Source organism: Oryctolagus cuniculus, chromosome 7 (genome assembly GCF_964237555.1).
Source record: "Oryctolagus cuniculus chromosome 7, mOryCun1.1, whole genome shotgun sequence".
In the NCBI taxonomy this organism is placed as follows: Eukaryota; Metazoa; Chordata; class Mammalia; order Lagomorpha; family Leporidae; genus Oryctolagus; species Oryctolagus cuniculus.
This window is the reverse complement of record NC_091438.1, coordinates 26,040,944-26,061,039: the sequence shown is the minus strand read 5'-3', so window position 1 is coordinate 26,061,039 and position 20,096 is coordinate 26,040,944. Positions and strand designations below refer to the sequence as shown.

General features: G+C 40.7%; 2 protein-coding genes across 10 annotated transcripts in view; both read left to right on the top strand.

Annotated features, from left to right (window-relative positions):
- Positions 1-8,637, top strand: part of DNM3 (dynamin 3) — a 634,013-nt gene extending 625,376 nt beyond the window's left edge. For 6 of the 7 annotated variants that reach the window (XM_008264064.4, XM_051857115.2, XM_002715619.5 and 3 more), the window contains one exon: positions 173-5,090. In XM_008264064.4, the coding sequence (XP_008262286.2) occupies positions 173-242 (70 nt within the window). In that variant the 3' untranslated portion in view covers positions 243-5,090. Of the gene's footprint in view, positions 1-172; positions 5,091-8,448 lie in introns of those variants that run through there. The other variant, XM_051857117.2, reaches the window with a different exon arrangement.
- Positions 8,638-10,882: 2,245 nt separating this feature from the next.
- Positions 10,883-20,096, top strand: part of C7H1orf105 (chromosome 7 C1orf105 homolog) — a 49,286-nt gene continuing 40,072 nt past the window's right edge. Inside the window, exon 1 of one of the 3 annotated variants that reach the window (XM_017345686.3) lies at positions 10,883-11,371. In XM_017345686.3, the coding sequence (XP_017201175.1) occupies positions 11,351-11,371 (21 nt within the window). In that variant the 5' untranslated portion in view covers positions 10,883-11,350. The remainder of the gene's footprint in view (positions 11,372-20,096) is intronic. The other 2 variants (XR_007923819.2, XM_008264062.4) reach the window with 2 other exon arrangements.

Below are 20,096 nucleotides of genomic sequence, written 5' to 3'. Positions count from 1 at the left end.
GACGACTGCTGGGTGAATGAAGGTGACGTTATGGAGATCATCACGGTTGCAGCCGCTCCTGCTGGCCCGTATGCATGAGCATGTGCATGGTGGCTCTCGCTCAGTGTCCGTGGAATGACTGACTCTCTGCTATTCCACTTGTTTCTTTACCTTTCTCTTTCTCTCTTTCTAGCCGGAGACCACCCCCATCACCAACTCGTCCCACTATAATCCGTCCACTAGAATCCTCCCTGTTAGACTAAACGAAGTGTCTGGCATGGCAATTAAATCACTAATGAATTATGTGAAAGCAGCATATTTGATAACCGTCGTGGTAAACCATTGAGTAGTCGCATGTGTGGACATCAGTAGGCAAGTAACCCGTTTTACTAATGCATCCATTACTCATCCCGTGGCTCACAGTGTCAAATCTTTGAGGTTTGACTCTTGAAAACTGCAGACTCTTAGAGGCATTCTATGTTGTATTGACCAAGGTAGGTTTGTATAGCAGCCCTATACTTTTGGTACCATTTGCCTACCCTGGCATATATTGGAAACTGCTTTGGATACATTTTCCAGGTTATTTACATGGTAGTTCATTAAATAAAATTCTTAACAGATATGAGATGGTGAGTGTAAGACCCAAGCCATACATGCATATTTATTTCCCATATTCTGTGTAGAATGGCAGAAATTCTGTTGTCTGACTTAAATTCTGCCATCTACCCGTTATTACCTATTTAACTCCTCTTTCTTTACTCTTTCTTTCATAAAACTACTAGGAAGAGTGGTTTTTTTTTTGGGGGGGGGGTGGTTAGAAGCACAAGGTAGTTGGCAAAGGAGAAGTCTGCATTGTTTGCTCTAGAGAGCTTCTGCTCATGCCAGTGTGTTTTGCTTCATGCTAGAAGCATATATATACAACAGTCATCAAAGCTTAATGTTCGGTAATCAATAGATTTGGCTAATGAGTTTCCGAGTTCAAGGAAGAAGCAAAAAAATCCCATGTCTACAAAAACTGTCTGGAAAAACAGAATCTGTTTACTCTCTTAAATTCATCTCTTGGTAGGTTGTAGTGATGACCCTGATAGAAAATGTTTAATTTTTCCAGTTGATCTGGTTTTTTGACATGACTAAAAATACTTCGATACAAACTCCAGTTTAGTAGTAGTAGTACAATATTGTCATTATTTTGGTTGAAACAAAAAAAAAATTCATTCCTTGCTACTTTGTAATTTCCTTATATTCTTTACATAAAAAATAATTATGTAAGAATACATCTTAACCAGTTTCTAACATTCTAGGCATTCTTAATACATCTTGAGGCTTACTACAAGGTAATCACATTTAAAGAATTATACCTGCATTGGAAAGAAAAATCAGGAAGTGATGCCTTGGTGTAGGAGCGCAGCTCACACCTTTGTTTGCAGTTGTACTGCTTCAGCGTCCCTAGCAAGAACACTCCAGAAAATGGCATTGGAACACTGAGATCCTAAGCAAATTTTCAATTTCTAAGATTTCTAAAATTTACAACAGCAGTTTAACCTAGGGGTTAATAGTTCATTCTTGAAACTAAGTTTTGAACTACCTAGGACCAGATGATTAACATGTAGGAAACAGCCAGAAGCCAATTGGAATTTTGTCTGCTAACTGTTCCCAGACAGCAGAGCAAGTATTCACTGAATAGTGGCGTCCCGTGATACTATTTCATATTTTACAGAAGTAAATCAGGTATTACCAACTGAAATGTCTCCCTTTAAAAGCAGCAAATATGATTTGTATGTTAACTTTAATTTCCTGTGTCATTTATACTCAAAGCAGACACCTATAAAGTATGAAGTAAAAGCTCTTACCCTTATTAAAAAGAGAACTTGCCAAGTTGAATGGAACTGTATTGAACTTACTCTTACAGGCTTATAAGCTAGCCCACTCCTAATTGGTAAACTTTGGAGAATACAAGATTTACAAAAAGGGCATTTCAACTTTTTAAGTTACAAGTGATTGTAGAAAAAATATCACCACTCTAAGTCCTTTCAAATCTTACTTCTCTGGGAGGGGGGGGTGGAATACACACACACACACACACACACACATACACACACTGTGAATGGGACCAGTGTGCAAGATACATAGTGTATTTTCAAAACAGTGCCTCAGCTAAATGTAAAAATATTAAGTAAACAGCCCTAGTGAAACAAGTAATCTGCAGTAAGGTCTTTTCATAAAATTCCCTCTTCTTAGGATTCCCTTTGCTTCTTCCTTTGAATTCTCTAAAAGAGGCAGCTAACAGATTATATACTTCAGGGTTTGGCTTTGTGCTAAATGTGGTTTTGCATTTTGCTGTATTTCAAAAATTTCCTTCTGTTAAAGGAAAATATTGTGGATAACCACTGATGTGTTCTTGGATCAGCACAAACCATGTCAAAGAAAATTGGGGATTTTTTTCCAAGTTTCTTTCCACTGATCTTAGGCAGCCATAAACAATGGCATTTGTCATCTTTGGCTTTTGCTTTTAGATTATAGTCACACAGTTGTGCCGTCCCAATTGTCTCCCTTTGTGGGTATGTTTTTGGTCTCTTTCACTCCTAAGTTATGTCTGATAGAACCCAGCCACCCCTAGAATTTCATCAGTCAGTTGGAGAATATTTTCAGTTTGCTGCAGTACTATGTTGCAAGGGTTTGCATCCTGCTAAAAGGAGATGTCAATGTGAATGAAGTCTGAAGTTCTGGGATGTGCATAGTTTGAGGTGCAGTATGCACATCAGGCCTTAAGATGGGGATGTAGCATAATGAGCTCCATACCATTTCTGATCTATTGTGTGATTTTCTCTTAACTGATTGCTTTGATGTTGTCAACACAATAGATGTAGCTCCATCATGTCTAGCATAATAAAGAAAATTCAGTGTTTTTAGGACTTGGAAAAATAAATTGTATATTTGATAGGTAAATCTAGTTTTATTTTCACATGCTAAATCTTGCATGCACATTGGCTAATTGGAATAAACATTTACTCAACTGTGGACAGATTATTGAAATAGTATTGATTTAGAACAAGTATAATGTATTTCCAAAAATCATCTACCAAGGATACTCTTCTGAATAACGCTTTTAGCTGTGTTTTACAACATAGAAGATCAGTAGGGTCTGTTTATTAGCAAGTTTGTTCTTTGTTCAGATGCGAACTTACTTGACTCCAAAACATTATAATTAAACCAGTTCCTGTGATATAACTATAAGCCTTCTGAACTTAGAATTAAAAGGTAGTCACATAGATTCCTTTTGTGACTTTTTAGTATAGCCTGCAGCCATAATTCTCAAATACAAAATGGGACCTAATACCAGTATGTGATAACTGTTGTTTTCTGTGTACAAACACATTTTCTATGCATGTGTCTCTATGTATACAGTATATACATAGTAAATTTGTTTCTATGAGTACATGTATTTTGTGTCCCTTTGAATTGGTAGGCTTAAAAACACTTGTTAAAATCCCACAAGCATGAGTGTTACTTATGTGCAATGTATATAGATGTATATGTATGGTGTAAATATCTGTATACATGTGCTTAGTATGTGTGGGTATGAATATATTTTTCAGTTGTACCAACACAAGAGATAGCTTTGGAGGATCTACAATCATGAGATAACAGTGTTTGATTTCTCATAACATCTATGAAGTATATGAAATTTTCTAATTCCAAATTAGTCTTCACCTTGAGAGGTACAAAGCTCAAGATCACCATGGCAACATATAAAATAATGTCTATATCCACAGCACTGCTATCTACAAAAGAATTACCTTTAACAATACAGTTTGGTAAGAAATAAAACCTGGAGACCTACCTTTAAGATCTCTAATTAGAATTATAAGTTCTCTTTGGATTACTGAGCTGAATCTTAAACAGCTAAGTTGATCTACAGTCTTTCTCTTGATGGTAAATGTAAGAAAAGAAAATACAGGAATACAGTAACATGTTAAAAGTAGTGGATTTTTCTGAGTAAGTTTGCCAAAAAATGCAGGAGAGAAGTTATTTGAGAACCTTGGAGGTAGGTTATCTATTTTCTCACATAAATATATTCATTTTTTTAATTTGGCAAACAGTATGATTATCATTATACTGACAGGAATCTCCTTAGAATTAAGAATAAAACCTAAATAATAGGTGTCTGACCCATAGGACTCAACAAAAGAAGATAATGTATGTGACTCAAACCACAAGCTTTATATCAACTCACCTAGATGACTCCCAGCTATGAGATTAGAGTTCAAATGTAAAGGAAGTTAGATGACCTTAGAGAAAACATTGTTGGTTCACCAGATCACTCAATCCTTTCTAAAAAGCTCAAATGTGTCTTCTGGGATAATCTTAAGCCATTCTGTCTAATTAGTATGTTTAAAATTCTGTGGTGCTTTGTGAAACTAAGTATGCTTTTGAGGTATGTGTAATAAGCAAGTTGTGTGTGTTTGTGTATGTACATAGCACATATATGTAAGAATGTGTATATGTGTGAGAGCAAGAGGGGAAACTCAAGGAAGAGTGTCCCGTTTGTCCTAAGGCCTAGTCATACTGGTATATGGGTGAAACTTCTCACCTCTCTGGTAGAAGGTTTCACACAAGGTTCAGCTCAAGGGATGAACTTCTACTTAATCTTTACCTTCGACATACTTAAACTTTGCTCATTGTGTAATGTTTTTAAAATTATGACAAAAATGACCCTGTTGTATTTTCTGTAGCTGATTTGTAAAAATGTTTTCCCAGCCAGAAATCTCACCGTTATTAACCTAATTTGTTTTATTTTGTATGTACAGCCTTTATTTACCTTGTTTATCTGTTTCTTTACTCTCCCTTTTCTGAATCAAGTTCCTTTGCATTTTTATGAAGGAGTATACAAAAGCAAACACTTGTCTTTCTCTGTTGATAATTAATATGAGCCATTTTTCCACTGTCTTCTTGGCACTTTCAGGATTTCTTAATGCTGGTATATGGACTCTGTGAATGGAATTTTTGAAGAAAAATTCCTAAGACTTGTATCATTCTTGAAGGTCATATGTACCAATTGTGAAAATGTGAAGCTGTATTTCTGATCCTGAAATAAATTATAACATTTGAAGGGCCCTCTTTCCTCATTCTGGTCTATAATACCTAGGGCTTCTAAATATTTTTACCTCTTTTGGTTGAAGTGATCAAGAATTACCAAAGTGGAGAACATTTCATTTATATCACTAATTTGGGGAAGGGGAAGATTTTTAAAGAGAGAAAATTGGACAAATCAAAGGCTGGAGAGCAGGAGACATTTTATTCCTGATTATAAGCCATTGTGGGAGTGGACTTAAAAATGATATAGTTCACAGTTCTGAAACAGCTGAAGGGTTCACTGTGACTCTTTCCAAAAAGCACCATGGATGGCACTTTGTGGTTAAAAAAGAGGGTAACCATGAACAACCCTGGGAAGTGGGAGGGGCCATGCTCTGCAGGAGGGCTAGCTCCATAGGAGGAATTCCTTAAATGATTGAACTTCTGACCCTACAGTCGGCCTCCCTAATTTGTTCCTTGGCCACAGTGGGAGAATTTACCTCTTCCTGTTCTCCTAGCAGTAAGGGAACACTAAAATGTTCAGTCCACTACATATATCCTTGTCCTAATTGAGGTTCTGGAGAACAGCTAAAGCCTCTCCATTGTAACACTTTGGATGATAGGCATGAAAGCAGCTTAGAGATGAACATGCCAGGAGTCTTAATGCGTCTTGTGTGGGTCTCTGAAAATGTTCTACCTTGCCTCCTGTCACCCACTCTTCAAGGAAGAGCTCCTTTAAATTAATTACATTACCCACATGAGGTTATTATGAAGGAAGAGATCCAGGTTGATTTTAAATTAAAAGTCATCAAGGAATTCAGAAGAATATCTATCCCTATTGCTTTTCTTTCCTCATTTTCTCAAGCCTTCCAGCTCACCTTCAGCTCTGGGTTATCAGATTACCTAAATAATGTGCAAAGAAGGCAAGCAGAGAATGTTTTGTGAGATTCTAACAGGAAAAAAAATCTGTAAGGAAGACCTTGCCAGAGGAATGTCACCATAAAGCCAGATTGCAGGATTGAGGTAGATCTCAGAGAATGTGGTTAATTCATCATTCTTATTAACAAAAGAGTCTTTTATATGTGACTTTATATACCTCTTAACTTACTATTTTGCCCAGATACTTGTACTATGAAGTTATTTTTCAGAAAGCTTAAGAAAATATAACCTGAAATTATCATCTGGATTAGGTAGACTTCCTTATGATTCAGGTATGATGAGTTTAAAAGTTGATTAGCAACTCTGTGTGTTCCAGTTTAGCCCTCCAGCTTTCACATTAGAGGCAGCCACAGCAGGAGATACCTTTGTAGCCTCTAGGTGTAGAAAGCCCAGATATTTTCAGCATTTGCCTGCAAGCACTCAGCACTATGTAAGTAATAGAAAATCTGGAAAAGAAATAATAAAAACCCCAACTCCTGATACCCATGATAGAACTAACTCTGACCCCCTAAATGGTGTTATCATCAACAGGTTTTTTTTTTTGTTTTTTTTTTTTTTTTTTTTTTTGTGGCAATGAGAGGGAAGTGAGATACAAAATAAGTGAAGATGCAAAGAAAGGTGCTGAGGTGATAAATGTCACCCTGACATCCGCATCGAACATTCTAGCTGTCAGCGAAATACACTCCAACACATAACGTTTCTGATCCTGTTTCTGGATTGGAACACCAGGCTAGCGCCAACAGGGAAGCGTTTTGGCATATGCTAACAGAGCATGGCTTCAGCAGGAGTCTGGCTGTGGAGTGCAATGGCTCACCTCCACCCCACTGAGGTCTTTAGAGAGTTCTAAAGCCCCTTCAGAACTCAAAAATACTTTCTGTTGCCAGGCAGGTGATAAATCTCATTGAGCCTGACAGAAATTTAATTACACTTTCTTCATGAAAACACCAGGGATACCCATTACCTGGATCTCCAAGGCTAACTCCTTGCAGACCCCCCGCAGTTGAAAGCTGAGGTACCAGTAACAAGTTCTTCATCATTTAAATGGACAGGAGGCCTCCTTAGTGTAGTCAGCTTGAATTGGGCCAAAGAAAAATTGGTCTTGGACTTTGGAGAAGGTAAGATCTTTTTTTCCTAACCACTGCTCAGAAATAGCCCAGGCAGGTTGACTATGTCAACAGCTCATAGAAGATGAAAAAGAAGTTTTTGTTTTTGTTTTTTTGTTTTTGTTTTTTAGACTTCATTGCTCCACTCACTGAAGTGTCTTGAGATTAAGATGGAAGTGAGCATGTTGTTGAACACTGGAGAGTAGGGTTCTGAAGGAACCTTACAATTCTATGGCTTGCCACAGTGTTGAGTTCATTATTGGTTTGTTTAGACAGAGGAAACTGAAGTATAGACTTCTGGTGCCAGCCCCTGGTGCAGCAGTGAAGATGCCAATTGGGATGTCCCGTATCAGAGTGCCTGGGTTTGAGTCCTAGCTCTGCTCCCACTTCCAGCTTCCTCCTAAAGCCAGACTTGAGAGGAGCAGGTGATGGCTCAAGTACTTGGCTCCCTGCCACCATATGGGAGACCTGGGTTGAGTTACTGACTTCTGGCTTCAGCCTGGTCCAGCCCAGCCAGGACTGTTATGGGCCCTTGTGTCATAATCAATGGCCTTAAAGAGCTTCAGGCTAGGCTAGAGATACACAGAAAGGTCTAGCAAACCAGATATCACTTATCCTGGAAACACTTCAGATTCAATAAGAATTTCGGTTATGCCTAACTCTCAGACAGAAGGAAATCCTACAAAAAGCTAGGATCACCATGGACCAGCCCTGGCCTCCTAGTTTGCCCCAGATCTGATTCCAAGCTATTACATTTCAAGACTGTTCACTTAGAATGAATTCCTATTTAGAAATCCTTTTCCCCTGATATTTTCTGCATTAGGATTACACTATCAGATCTCTTAACATCTTCTAATTTTCCTCACTTGTCATATTTCTCTATCAACTCCCTCTCACCCTATGGAGATTTCACAACACTCATTGAAAACTTCAGAAATAATTGAGTTTCACAGAAGTCAGGGTTGGCAATTGTCAAGTGATAAAGATGCTTGGCTCTGCTCCTACTCCTGGTTCTCGTGAATAGTATTGCATGGATCTATCATTCCCACGTGCAAATTAATAACATTTAAGAGTGGACTCAAATGGCTGAAACCTAGCACACTGCTGATAGTCAGGAAAAGTCCTGAAAACTGCTAATTTTGCCACGTGGTTGTTGTTGGTTTTTTCCCCCTGCATGCCTGCATGTGTTTTGTTTGTTTGGTTGGGTTTTTTTTTTTTTTTGGTCTGATTTGAATTTGACTTTTGAGGGAAATTTTTGCATGCTATTATTTGGATTTATTTTTGAATTTAAACATTTCTTCCTCTGCATTTGTATTTTTCTTTTTGTTATTTTGTTTTGTTTTGTTTTCACCAGGCGACCCCCTCCTGCAGTTCCAGGAAGACCATCCTAACCCCCATCATTCATCTCCTTTTGTTTCCAACAACATGTCCATCCATGGTATTTAAAGCCTTTTGTTTGCACTATATGTCATATGTACATAAAAACTTTTATTTTTGATCCATGTCTATAATAAAACAAAGTTTATTCTATATAAAAATGAAATATGTCCTGCTTCTTTTTTAAAGATGACCTAGATTAAAATAATCATTTGTTTCCACTAAAACCAGGTAAGGTGAAAAAGACATAATTCAATATTTTATGAAGTCTAATAAAGGAGTGGATGTTGTGATGCAGCAGGTTAAACCACTGCATGAGACTCCTGCATTGCAGGATCCAAGTCCCAGCTACTCCACACTTCTGATCCAGCCTCCTACTCCTGTTCATGGGAGGTGGCAGATGAGGGCCCAAATGTGTGTGTTGCTGTCACCCATATGAGAGACCCAGATGGTGTTCCTGACTCCTGGTTTTGACCTGTCCTAACCCTGGCTGTTATGGGCATTTGAGGCGCAAACCAAAGGGTAAAAGATATCTGTCTCTTGCTCTCTCTCTCTGTCACTCTGACTGTCAAATAAATAAGCACATCTTTTAAAGAAGAAGAAAAAAGCAGCAGCAGCAGCCACCGCCACCTGCTGATGTGGCTGATGGGCTACACTGTAGCACAGCAGGAGCCAGGCTTCAGCCTGGCCCAGCCCTGGCTATCACATTTATGAAGTAAACCAGCAGTTGGAAGATTCTCTCTCTCTCTTTTTCTTTCAAATAAATAAATTTTTAAAAATTTTTAAAAGAAACTCAATAAAAGTGATTGATGATTCAGGACTGAATAATTTCATTCCACTTGTAGAAATCCACTAATAATTATTATTGTGCTGAAATTTATTTTCTATTTTTACTATTTTTCTGAACACTATTATAAGGATCAAATATGTATAATCATGGAAGAAACTTAGGCTGAAACACAAAGGCCTCACCAGTTCCTTTTGCCAGATTGGGTGGTGGGGATAGTATTCAAAATGAAAGCAAAACAAATAGCAAAAAAATGAGAGTCCTATAAAAGCAATGAGCTGTTGCTTGAGAAGCAAGATTCCTTGTGATGTCAATGAGATCCTGGGGAGATGGAATCTGCATAAGCTTGAGGGAAAAAAGTAACTGATCTCAGTCTTCAAATGACAAATAATGACATTTTAAGCTATAAGGTTTTAAAAGTATCCCAAAGATTTATCCAAATAAAATTAATTATTAAAGCTACATAGTCTGCCAGATGTGTGATCTGAAGTCTTCCCTATGGCCTGAGATTTAATCCAGGATTTCCTGTTTTGAAACTGACATGGTCCTTCTCAGATGAGATCACTTCCTGAATAAGCCTCACTTCAACACATTGACAAGAAACTACACAACAGAAGAGTAAAAATCATTTGTGAGGAACTGGTATTGCATTTTCCTCACTGGCAGTCCATATACATCTGGCCTGGGCAGCCCTAGCAAGGAGAGGGGTGTAAGAGCTGTGGGCAGGAGCCACCAACTCTAGAGACCCCACTTTATTAGTGCTCTTTCTTTGGACCATGAAACCGAGTGCTCCACTCAAAAACTCAAAGTTAGTTTCTCAAGTTAAAAGCTTGATGCATTTTTACTTGCACCCCAGTTCTAAAGATTCCACTTTTCAATCACTGTTAGCTAAAAAAGGTCAATGGCTCTAAAGCAGCACATTCAAAGGAAGGGAGAATCCTGAACTGATGCAAAACAAGGCAATGACTGCAGTCTTCTGCCCCGCCCTTCACCTCCACTGTAAGCATTCAGTTCTCAAATTCTTACTGGAGCGCACTCTCCACAGGTAGCACTCTCATCCTGGCAGAGACACCACCTCCCCAAACAAAATCTATGGCTGAGAAAAGGAAGGTTTTCTCCAATTCATCTTTTTTAATGTGTGTGGTACTTTTTTACATGATCTAAAACTTGAGCATGGACTTATTTTTACAGAAAGCGTTACACAGCTAAAGTGTTTAAAACTTAAATTGACCCGGTAAACAATGAGAAAAGAACATTCATCACAGAAGAGTGGACTGATAACCTTACGCAGTCTCCTCAGCAAAAAGAAAAGAAAGGGGGTGGAGATGGGGAAGCAACCCAGAGGAAAACTAAACTATGCCAAGGTCTGTTAATATGTATTTATGTTAGTACTGTTTCTGTGTTGTATAATCTACCTTTTCCAACTCTGTTAGTGCTGTCTCCCTACCCCCACGTCCATCCTCCATATTTGATAGGGTTAGAAATGCATTATCTTCTTCAGAGTTGATCATCACCCAGGAAGACCAGGGGGAACCATCCTGAGTTATTATACCTTTAATAAGCAAAAAATTCCTCAAATTTTTTCACTCCTTTATATATGTCTAGTAAAACATTTCTTGAGCTCATAATGTCCTAGTCATCAGGAGCAGCAGAGAAGTAATAGGAAAAAAGTAGCCAACAAAATAACTAAATAAGCAATTACAGTGTAGTGCTATGGAAAGAAGAAAGTTGAGTCTTTGCAAGAACTGTGACTGACTTCAGTGGTGAAACAGCTATTCAAGTCCACTTGCTCCAACACATGCTAGCATTGTAGAACATGGTGACTGTGACTGCAGACAAAGAGATAACAGAACTCCTGTTAGCCAATCAGAAAGCGCACATTCCATTCCTGTTGGGATGACATAATGCCCAAGTCTAAATCACGCCGGCATTGGTTGAGAAAAAGCTTATTGGTATTGAAACTGGAAAGTGACGTGTTAACTTCGCTTTGCCTCGGAACAAGAGTTTTGGATTCACAAGGTGCCCTGCAGCCATCTGCCACAGTGACAGGAGTTCCCCAGTCCCCCTTGGAGAAACCCAGAATACCTAAGAGATGGAAAAAACAGAACTAAAGGTAAGAGAAATAAGCACAACTTCCAGTCCTTTCCTTATGAGGACTTGCTGGTTAATAAATGATGTAAGCCTTGGGAACCATACAATGGTTTCATCAGCCACAAGGAGGGAAGGAATTGACAGCTGTCCACTTACTGGTAAGGTGACCTCTCATGGGTTTGGAGTGTGATGTACTTTAATGTTCTTTATCCTATAGTTTGAAAATATGTTGTCCCTGTCAACTTTTTTTGTAAATCCACAGTAAGCATGCTGCAAAAACAGAATTCTCAGAAAATTGATATTGGGTGCTTTAGTTCAGTTCCCTGAGTGAACCCTGAAGTAAAACCTCCCAACCATGACTCCCTTTCAATCCATGAACCTCACACACTGAAAGTTAAGTTTGCTGAAAACAGGGGCAGGAGAAAACCCTCCTGTAGCCCTTCACCCTTACTAGAGTCTGTATCTGAATAAATCACACGGAACTGATGACCAGTAAGTCCCCCATTTAAAGGAATGTACCAGCTGCCTCAGCTACCATAGTACAGACACACAGGGTACTTTTTAATGTCACAAGGTAACTAATGAATTGAATACTGTCAACATGAGGATCAGACCAGGTGGCAGGTACAAACAGGTGAAAGGCTACAGACCTACTCCCATACTGTGTTTTATCTAACGAAGCTCTGCAGTACTTCTTACCACATCCCATTTTGCAGTTCCCCATTCACATGTTCCAGCAACCTCATGGCCAGGGGCAGAACCAGAGTAAAGAAAGCGTTGGGCCAGAGCTGTGATGTAGTGGGCAAAGCCGCCGCCTGCAGTACTGGCATCTCATACGGGTATCAGTTCGTGTCCCAGCTGCTCCACTTCTGTCCAGCTCTCTGCTGTGGCCTGGGAAAGCAGTAGAAGATGGCCCAAGTCCTTGGGCCCCTACACTTGCATAGGAGTCTGGAAAGAGGCTCCTGGCTCCTGGCGTCAGATCGGCGAAGCTCTGGCCGTTGCAGCCAACTGGGGAGTGAAGCAACGGATGGAAGATCTCTTTCTCTCTGCTTCTCGTTCTCTCTCTGTATAACTCTGACTTTCAAAAAATAAATAAATCTTAAAAAAAAAAAGAAAGAAAGAAAGCTTCAGGAAACCCCAGAAGGCCAGACTTAAGGATCTTCAGTAACCAAGAATTCACTGAAGTGGGTTATGCCTCCCAAAACAGCTGCTAACAAAATACAGTTTTGGAGCTCCATACAACAGAACCAAAAAACTAGACTTTCAGGCCCTTAAGGGCAAGGTCTTCTGGTTTTCATCTCTGTGGGTACACTTCAGAAGGCAATGAGGAGCAAGTTAGAGCAAAGGAGGCAGCCCCTTCTGCCTTTCTTTTTTAAAGACAAAAATACTCTCTGTTACATACACAAAAGCTGCCTGGGGCCTTAGAGATCTGTTTATTTTGCAATTTAAAAAGAATGGGAGGCCCAAAGTGTTTGCAGTGACCAAATGTGACTTGGGCTCAGGACTAGGCCACAGGGCCATCCTGGAGTGGTGAGGAGTGAGCCAGCAGAGCTTGGGAAAGCAGAAGCTGCTTCTGTTTACCAGCTCTTGCTGGGGCCCTGGGAATCATAGTTTCCCTTGACCTCAACTTCGGTCAAATCAATTTGTTCCATCATCCCAACAGCATTATGGTCAAAGAATTGTAGGGCTACTCTGTTTAGGGCAGAAGACTTTGGGCTGATCCTGGATGTCACTTGAACCTAGATGCTAACTAGGGGCAGAGAAGACCATTTGTTTTTCTCGTCCCCTTCGTGGGTACTTCAGTCCTGCATTGCCTGACAGGTATGAGGAGTCCCCAGTACAATAGTGTTGCTGGGCCAGGGGTGCTGTGCTAATTCCGGGCAACTTCCTCTCTACAGCCTACGGCTCACAGAAGTGAAGCACAGCAGTGAATCACAGCAGTATACCTGGGAGGAAATGGTGCTTTGGCTTGGGTGATGATAGGGTTTCCCAAAGTAAACAAACCAATATTGACAGCACCTGTGAGTTGCAAAAGAAAAAAGAAGCCAAAATACTGGCATGGTCTAAGCTAGGTTCTTGCACAGGTCTTCAGCCCTGAGCTGCCTACCCCTTGCGCCTGAGCTCTCCAGAGCCCTCCCAGTAGTCAACGGTCTGAGCCCTAGAAGAATCTTGGTTAAATCCTGGCCTTTGCCTAAGCTGTGATCACTTAGCCAGGAAGAAAATTTTGTAGAACATCACAATGACACTGCTCTTGGGAGTTTGCACAGTTCTTAGGAAGTTTGTGTTGCTGTCCCCAAAAGACCTTGTTAAACTGCACATTACCCAGCAAATCAGCACATTAGTCCTATTAGCAAACACCCTAAGACCATACCTCCTTCCAGGTGAAGAGGTGGTTCCAGAAACCTACTCCCTATGCACCAACATCACTCCCTCAACATCAGTATGTACCTTGAACATACTGAGACTTCTTTGATCAGCCTACGTTTGTCAGCCAGGAACCACTGCAAGTTGAATCCCCATATGGTTTTTTTACCTTCCTATTCTGTCCCTTTCTCCTACCTTTCCAAACTTCACTGTACCTGCATAATCCACTGTCCATGATAAGCAAAATTATCCTTCACTCCAGCCTGTTCTCCTGATGTGGCTTTGTGTATGTTATGTATATGTTATGCTTGTGTGTATGTTTCCAGACCACAGAGAATTACATGGATGCAAACCAGAGTAGATAGAGAGTTGGACTTACCCAGAGTGGTGGTATCAGTTTGAGAGACCAGCAGTGGGGCATAGAGGGTAGGTCTAAATATGCATGCCATGGGCATAGAGGGTAGGTCTAAATATGCATGCCATGGTTATAATCCTCCCCATGGAATTAAGTTGAATAAGTTGAATGAACATCAGTGGGTGGTTTGAAGGAGAGGAGGCTGCAGGACAGCCAAAAGGTCAATGAGATTGGAGGTCAAGGGGTTAGAATAGAATAAAAAGGCTAGAAAAATGGGAAGTAGAGATCAGAAAGTAGCTAAAGACAAGATTGTAATTTTGAGAGTGAGTAGTTGGGGTAGGGTGGAGGACACAGTGCCTAGAGTGAAGTCCAAGAAAATGAGAGGCAGGGTGGGAGTGAATTACCTACAAGTGAATTACCTACAATGTGATAATACCCAAGATTGAGGTGGCACATGAGGGAGTGACAGTACAACAGGAGCTGAAGTAAATAACAGTAAGAGAGAATGCGTTGAGGGCTGGTGGATAAAAGCACAAAGGTAGGATGTTGTGTGCTGCAGTGCGATGCCACTAGGTTCAGACTTGGGGAGTTAAGCAAGGGGAACGGTCTGGAAGGAAAAACAACAAATAATGCTACCTTTTCCACATTAGGCTTAGAGGTGTGAGGGCTGTGAAAGAGAAGCTGCTGCCTTTTGGGAAAGCTGCAGGGGAAGCAGTGGTCTGGAAACATACACACAGCAGATATACACAAAGCCAAGATAACCGGTTTCACTTTCAATTCAAGTGAGCCCTTAATACTGCCAGGCAATTATACGAGGAGTCCTAGTACACTCACTCTCCTGCTGTCCTAAACTCTTTCACACTTTTTCCCACCACCACCCCTGCGTCGCTTTTCTCACATCCCCTCATCTGATCCCCTGCCTCTTCCAACTTCCCTAAGAAAAGTGAAGGAATCAGAAAAGAACTTCCAAAGAATCTCATCACCTCATCTACCCACTTAGCATCAACTGTACCCACATACTTTGCCTTCCCACTTGCTACCATGAATCAGCTCTCCCTGCCCTTGTCTAAAGCCCAGCCTTCCAGTTATACAAGAGATTTCACTTGTCTCACCTCCTCAAGAATATTACACCAGAAATTCTTCCATCTTTCACAGTATCAACTATTGCTGTACTGTTTGAATTCAATCACACAAACACACTATCATTTTTTGGTCTTTACTTTCAATGTCTGTCCTATTTACTGGCTCCCATTTGAAGCAAATCTTCCAGGAAGCTAGCTATACTTGCTGTTCCAATTCTATTCTCAATTAAACTGACTCCAAACAGGTTTTTACTTCCACCACTCCATGAAACATCTGTTCCTTTAAAGGAAATCAAAGACTGCCTCCTGGTTAAGCCCAATGGTCAATTCTCAGTCCTTGTCACACTTGTTTGATCATATTTTAATCTTATCACAACGCTCATCAATAGTCACACAATCTATCACCTCCTTCTTGAGACTGGTACTGCATTTGCTTTCTAGGAAACAACAGTCTCTTGATTTTCTTACTATGTCAGTGATTTTGCTGTCAAATATTGTCTTCTTTTCTTTCCAACATTTCATTTTGGAGTTCTTGGTCCTCTTCTCTGCCTATACCCACTTTCTTGATCAGCTCATCCAGTCTCATAGTATTCTTTGTTACATTACCAAAAAAAATCATATTTCTTACATCTCTCTCAAGCTTCTGTCTCCTTCTCCCTACTCAACATATCAATCAATCTCATATGCAAATGCCCAAACTGAATTCCCAATCTTCCAAGAATCTCTCCTTCAATTCTCCATGCCCCCATCCCAAATGATAGTATATCCATTTTTTCAATTCATTCAGGCTTAAAAACCTAAGAGTAATTCGTGTTTCTTTCCAATCCATATCTAAAACTTCAGGAAGCCCTGTTAGCTTTACTTTCAAATTCTGTCCAGACCATGACTGTTTCTCACCACTTTCTCTGCCATCACTCTGTTCTGAGCCACCAACATCTCTTGCTTAGATGATTGCAGATAAGCTCCAAGATTCTTCTTCCAGAATCTACTCTTTCTCCACAACAACCAGAATAAGCCTTTCCAAATGCATGTGTCAAATCAGATCTCCCTTTTCCTTCATGACCTTCCAATGTAAAAGGCAGCAAGTCTTTTAACAGCCTATAGCGTTGTATATAATGTAGCCTCCCACGTCATCTCCCTGACCTTCTCTTCTATTCTCATGGCTCACACTCCACTTCAGCCCTCCCTGCAATTCCCCAAACACAAACACACCAACGATTCTCTTACCCAGACTTTGCAGCGCTCTAGCCTCCACCCGGAATTCTCTTCCCTAGAAAATCTTATTCCCTCACTCCCATCAAGTCTCTGGTTGAATGCTCCCTTTTCCCTGAGATGTACACTGACCCCCTTACTTGATACTATGGCATTCCTGTTTCCTTTCTTTGTTAGCACTTATTACCATGCATTCATGTTTATCATCTGTCTCCTCCTGCTAGAATATAAACTCTGCTAGGTCAAGGATGTTTGTCCTCTTTATTCACAGATATATGTCAAGCACATAGAATTTATGTCATATGTTTAGCATTTGATAAATATTTGTTGAGTGAATAAATTCCCAAGGCAAACATCATAAAATATAAGTGAGCAGAGGCAGGCCTAGGTTTTTTGCCAAATGTTGGTGAAAGAGAATAAGGGGATGCTGAGGGATTTGCAAGGCATTAAAATAACTGCCCACCAGATCACCATTAGCCTTGGATGAAATTCAGATGTGAGAAAAGCAGAACATCAGCCCAAACCAGCAATATAGCCTTAGGCAAGTTCCTGACCTACCCTGAATCTCAGTCTTCTTTAAGTATAAAATGAAATGATGCCTCGCACAGGCTTATTATAAGTAGTTAAGATAATGTATATGTTATATAAAGTACAGAACACAGTATCTAGGACATATTGGGGTGCAGTAAGATGTAGATAGGAACTGTTATCAAACCCCATTGTGCTGTTTACTTCCTATATGTATGAAAACGTCAGTGTAGTTATTTCCCAAACCACAGTCTAGCCAAAAATTTCAACTTCCTGAATTTCATCATTACAAGGAATACCATAGCTTCCACGAGAGGGCACTGTATCCTAGCCCTATTTTCCTGAATTATAAGTTTAAAATACTGCATAATTGTGTAAATGATGCCCTCTGCTGACTTCTTTTTCTTGTCCTTGAGCCTTTTGCTCAGATGTAAATGAAGTCTTCATGTGCATCCTATTATGTATGGATTTTCAGATCCACAGTTGAAGCTAGCTGCCTAAAGGCTTTTTCAAACCCACAAATGGGTTTGAAGTGGGATCACACAGAACAACTGTGAATATTGCTACATTTAGATGCGCATGCCTCCAAGCTACACACCATCCGTAAAGCAGTTTTATCACAGCACAAAACAAGAGTGCACCTGACACAGCTCCACCTCTCCTTGATCCCTGCCATTCAACTGCAATCCCTGGAACCATTTTGGAAGAATGAGCAAAGCTGCCTCACCACTCTTCCCTCCTTGCTCTCACTTGCTACACCACCCTAAAACTTAGAGTGATGAGAAACACAGCTTGGAGGAAAGGGCACACAGAGAGAAGACACAGCTTCTTGGGCAAGCAAGTATTTGATAGCCTGGGATCTAATTACAATCCTATTGTAATCTCTTCCCCACACCCTATCCCCAATACATATACCATAATATCCCCAAGGAATATGTCATTAATATTCTATTTTCTCCCTTTGAGTGTGGTTTAAGAGGAAGCACAGATTACTGAATTTAAGTGATGAGTATACTTCCCAATGACTGTCATCCTAGGTTCTACCAATCACTCCCTAGGCCAGCAGCAACCCAAAGCAGCACACCACAGGTGAGCATTGTCACTCTTCTGGGAGCAACAATTCTGAGGGCTCAGGATCTCTCAACATTTTTTTTTTTTTTTGACAGGCAGAGCGGACAGAGAGAGAGAAAGAGAGAAAGGTCTTCCTTTGCCGTTGGTTCACCCTCCAATGGCCGCCGCGGCCAGCACACTGTGGCTGGTGCACCGCGCTGATCCAATGGCAGGAGCCAGGTGCTTCTCCTGGTCTCCCATGGGGTGCAGGGCCCAAACACTTGGGCCATCCTCCACTGCACTCCCTGGCCACAGCAGAGAGCTGGCCTGGAAGAGGGGCAACCGGGACAGAATCCGACGCCCCGACTGGGACTAGAACCCGTTGTGCCAGCGCTGCAAGGCAGAGGATTAGCCTAGTGAGCCGTGGCGCCGGCTCAACATTTTAATAACAGAACATTTATAGCTTTCTGATAATCTTTTTGAATCAGTTTTGGAGTCCACTTATGTTTCCAGCCTATACAACTTCTTGGAGTTACATGAAGAAAGGTGCATAAAATTATTTTTGTACAATTTATCTTCTCAAATTTCAAAATGGCATCTTCTCCTGTAAATCATGAGTTGGTGAACAAATCAACATTTGCTTTCGCCCTTAGCAATTTTACAGGCTGGAATTATACTTCCTATGAGCCTTCCTTCCAGGCTGTGGTGTTCTATTCTTAAATCCATTTTCATAGAGCAGCTTCCTTACTGTGTGACTCTTACCATTGTGGTTACTCTAATTCTTCTGTGACCCATTTCTAATTCTACTATAGTTTGGTTGTGGAGTAATTCTATACAAAGAATCCCAAATACCAAAGCACTTAATTCTACTTACATCTCAGTGTTCTCTGGATACTGCATATGAGACACTTAAGCCTGGATGTAGCATCTCATGCAGGGCAGACTTAACACATGCTATTCTTAATATCTACTTCACCCTGTCTGCACTTGCTTATTCATGGCAGTTAATGGAAACACAAATCCACTCAAGCTAAAAGCCCCAGGAATCCTCTACAGCCTTTCCTCTCACTTTACATGAAGTTATTGAATTCTTGGAAAAAGTCTCCCTAATCAGGCCACTCATCTCCATACCCACTGCCATTGCACTCAGTCCAGACTCACTTTTCACTACTGTCACAGCAGCTCTTCATGCTCAACCTGTGTAGTAAAGCATCAAAAACTGCTGTCAGAATTGCCATATTTGTTTATATATATTTCTGTATAAATATGATACTTTATATATTCACATACTTATATTTAAGGTTTTATAAATGCATATGTATAATATCATATCCATTTTCCAAAGCCGTTAATTTGTCATTGACTACAGGATATAATAATGCAAATCTCAGACCTCAACCCTTCTCACTACAGTCCATTTGTCCTGTACCTCTCTCATGTCTTCAGGCACTTTTCATGTCTTCTAGCTGTATTCCATTCATAAAGCAGTTTTATCACGGCACAAAGCAAGCATGCACCTGACACCCTATATCTCCACTTGTCCTTGATCCCTGCCATCCAACTCCAATCCTTGCCACTATTTTGGAGGGATGAACAAAGCTGTTTCACTACTCTTCCCTCCTTGCTCTCACAACCACCCCACAACTCTCCTTCCCCCACCACCTCCACACTAAACTTCTATGGCCAACTAATTGAGGAAGATCAGGCTTTGGATGAATTTAAACTCTTATAAAGTCTGACAGGGAAGAGCTGAAAATGGTAGAAAACGCACGAGAATCTACTCCACCAAGGAACTATTCTAAGTTTTTGTTTATTTGAGAGAGAGCTACAGAAAAGGAGAGCTCACTAGGCTAATCCTCCACCTTGCGGCGCCGGCACAACGGGTTCTAGTACCAGTAGGGGCGCCGGATTCTGTCCCGGTTGCCCCTCTTCCAGGTCAGCTCTCTGCTGTGGCCAGGGAGTGCAGTGGAGGATGGCCCAGGTGCTTGAGCCCTGCACCCCATGGGAGACCAGGAGAAGCACCGGGCTCCTGCCATTGGATCAGCGCGGTGCACCGGCTGCAGCGTGCCGGCCATGGCGGCCACTGGAGGGTGAACCAACGGCAAAAGGAAGACCTTTCTCTCTGTCTCTCTCTCTCACTGTCCACTCTGCCTGTC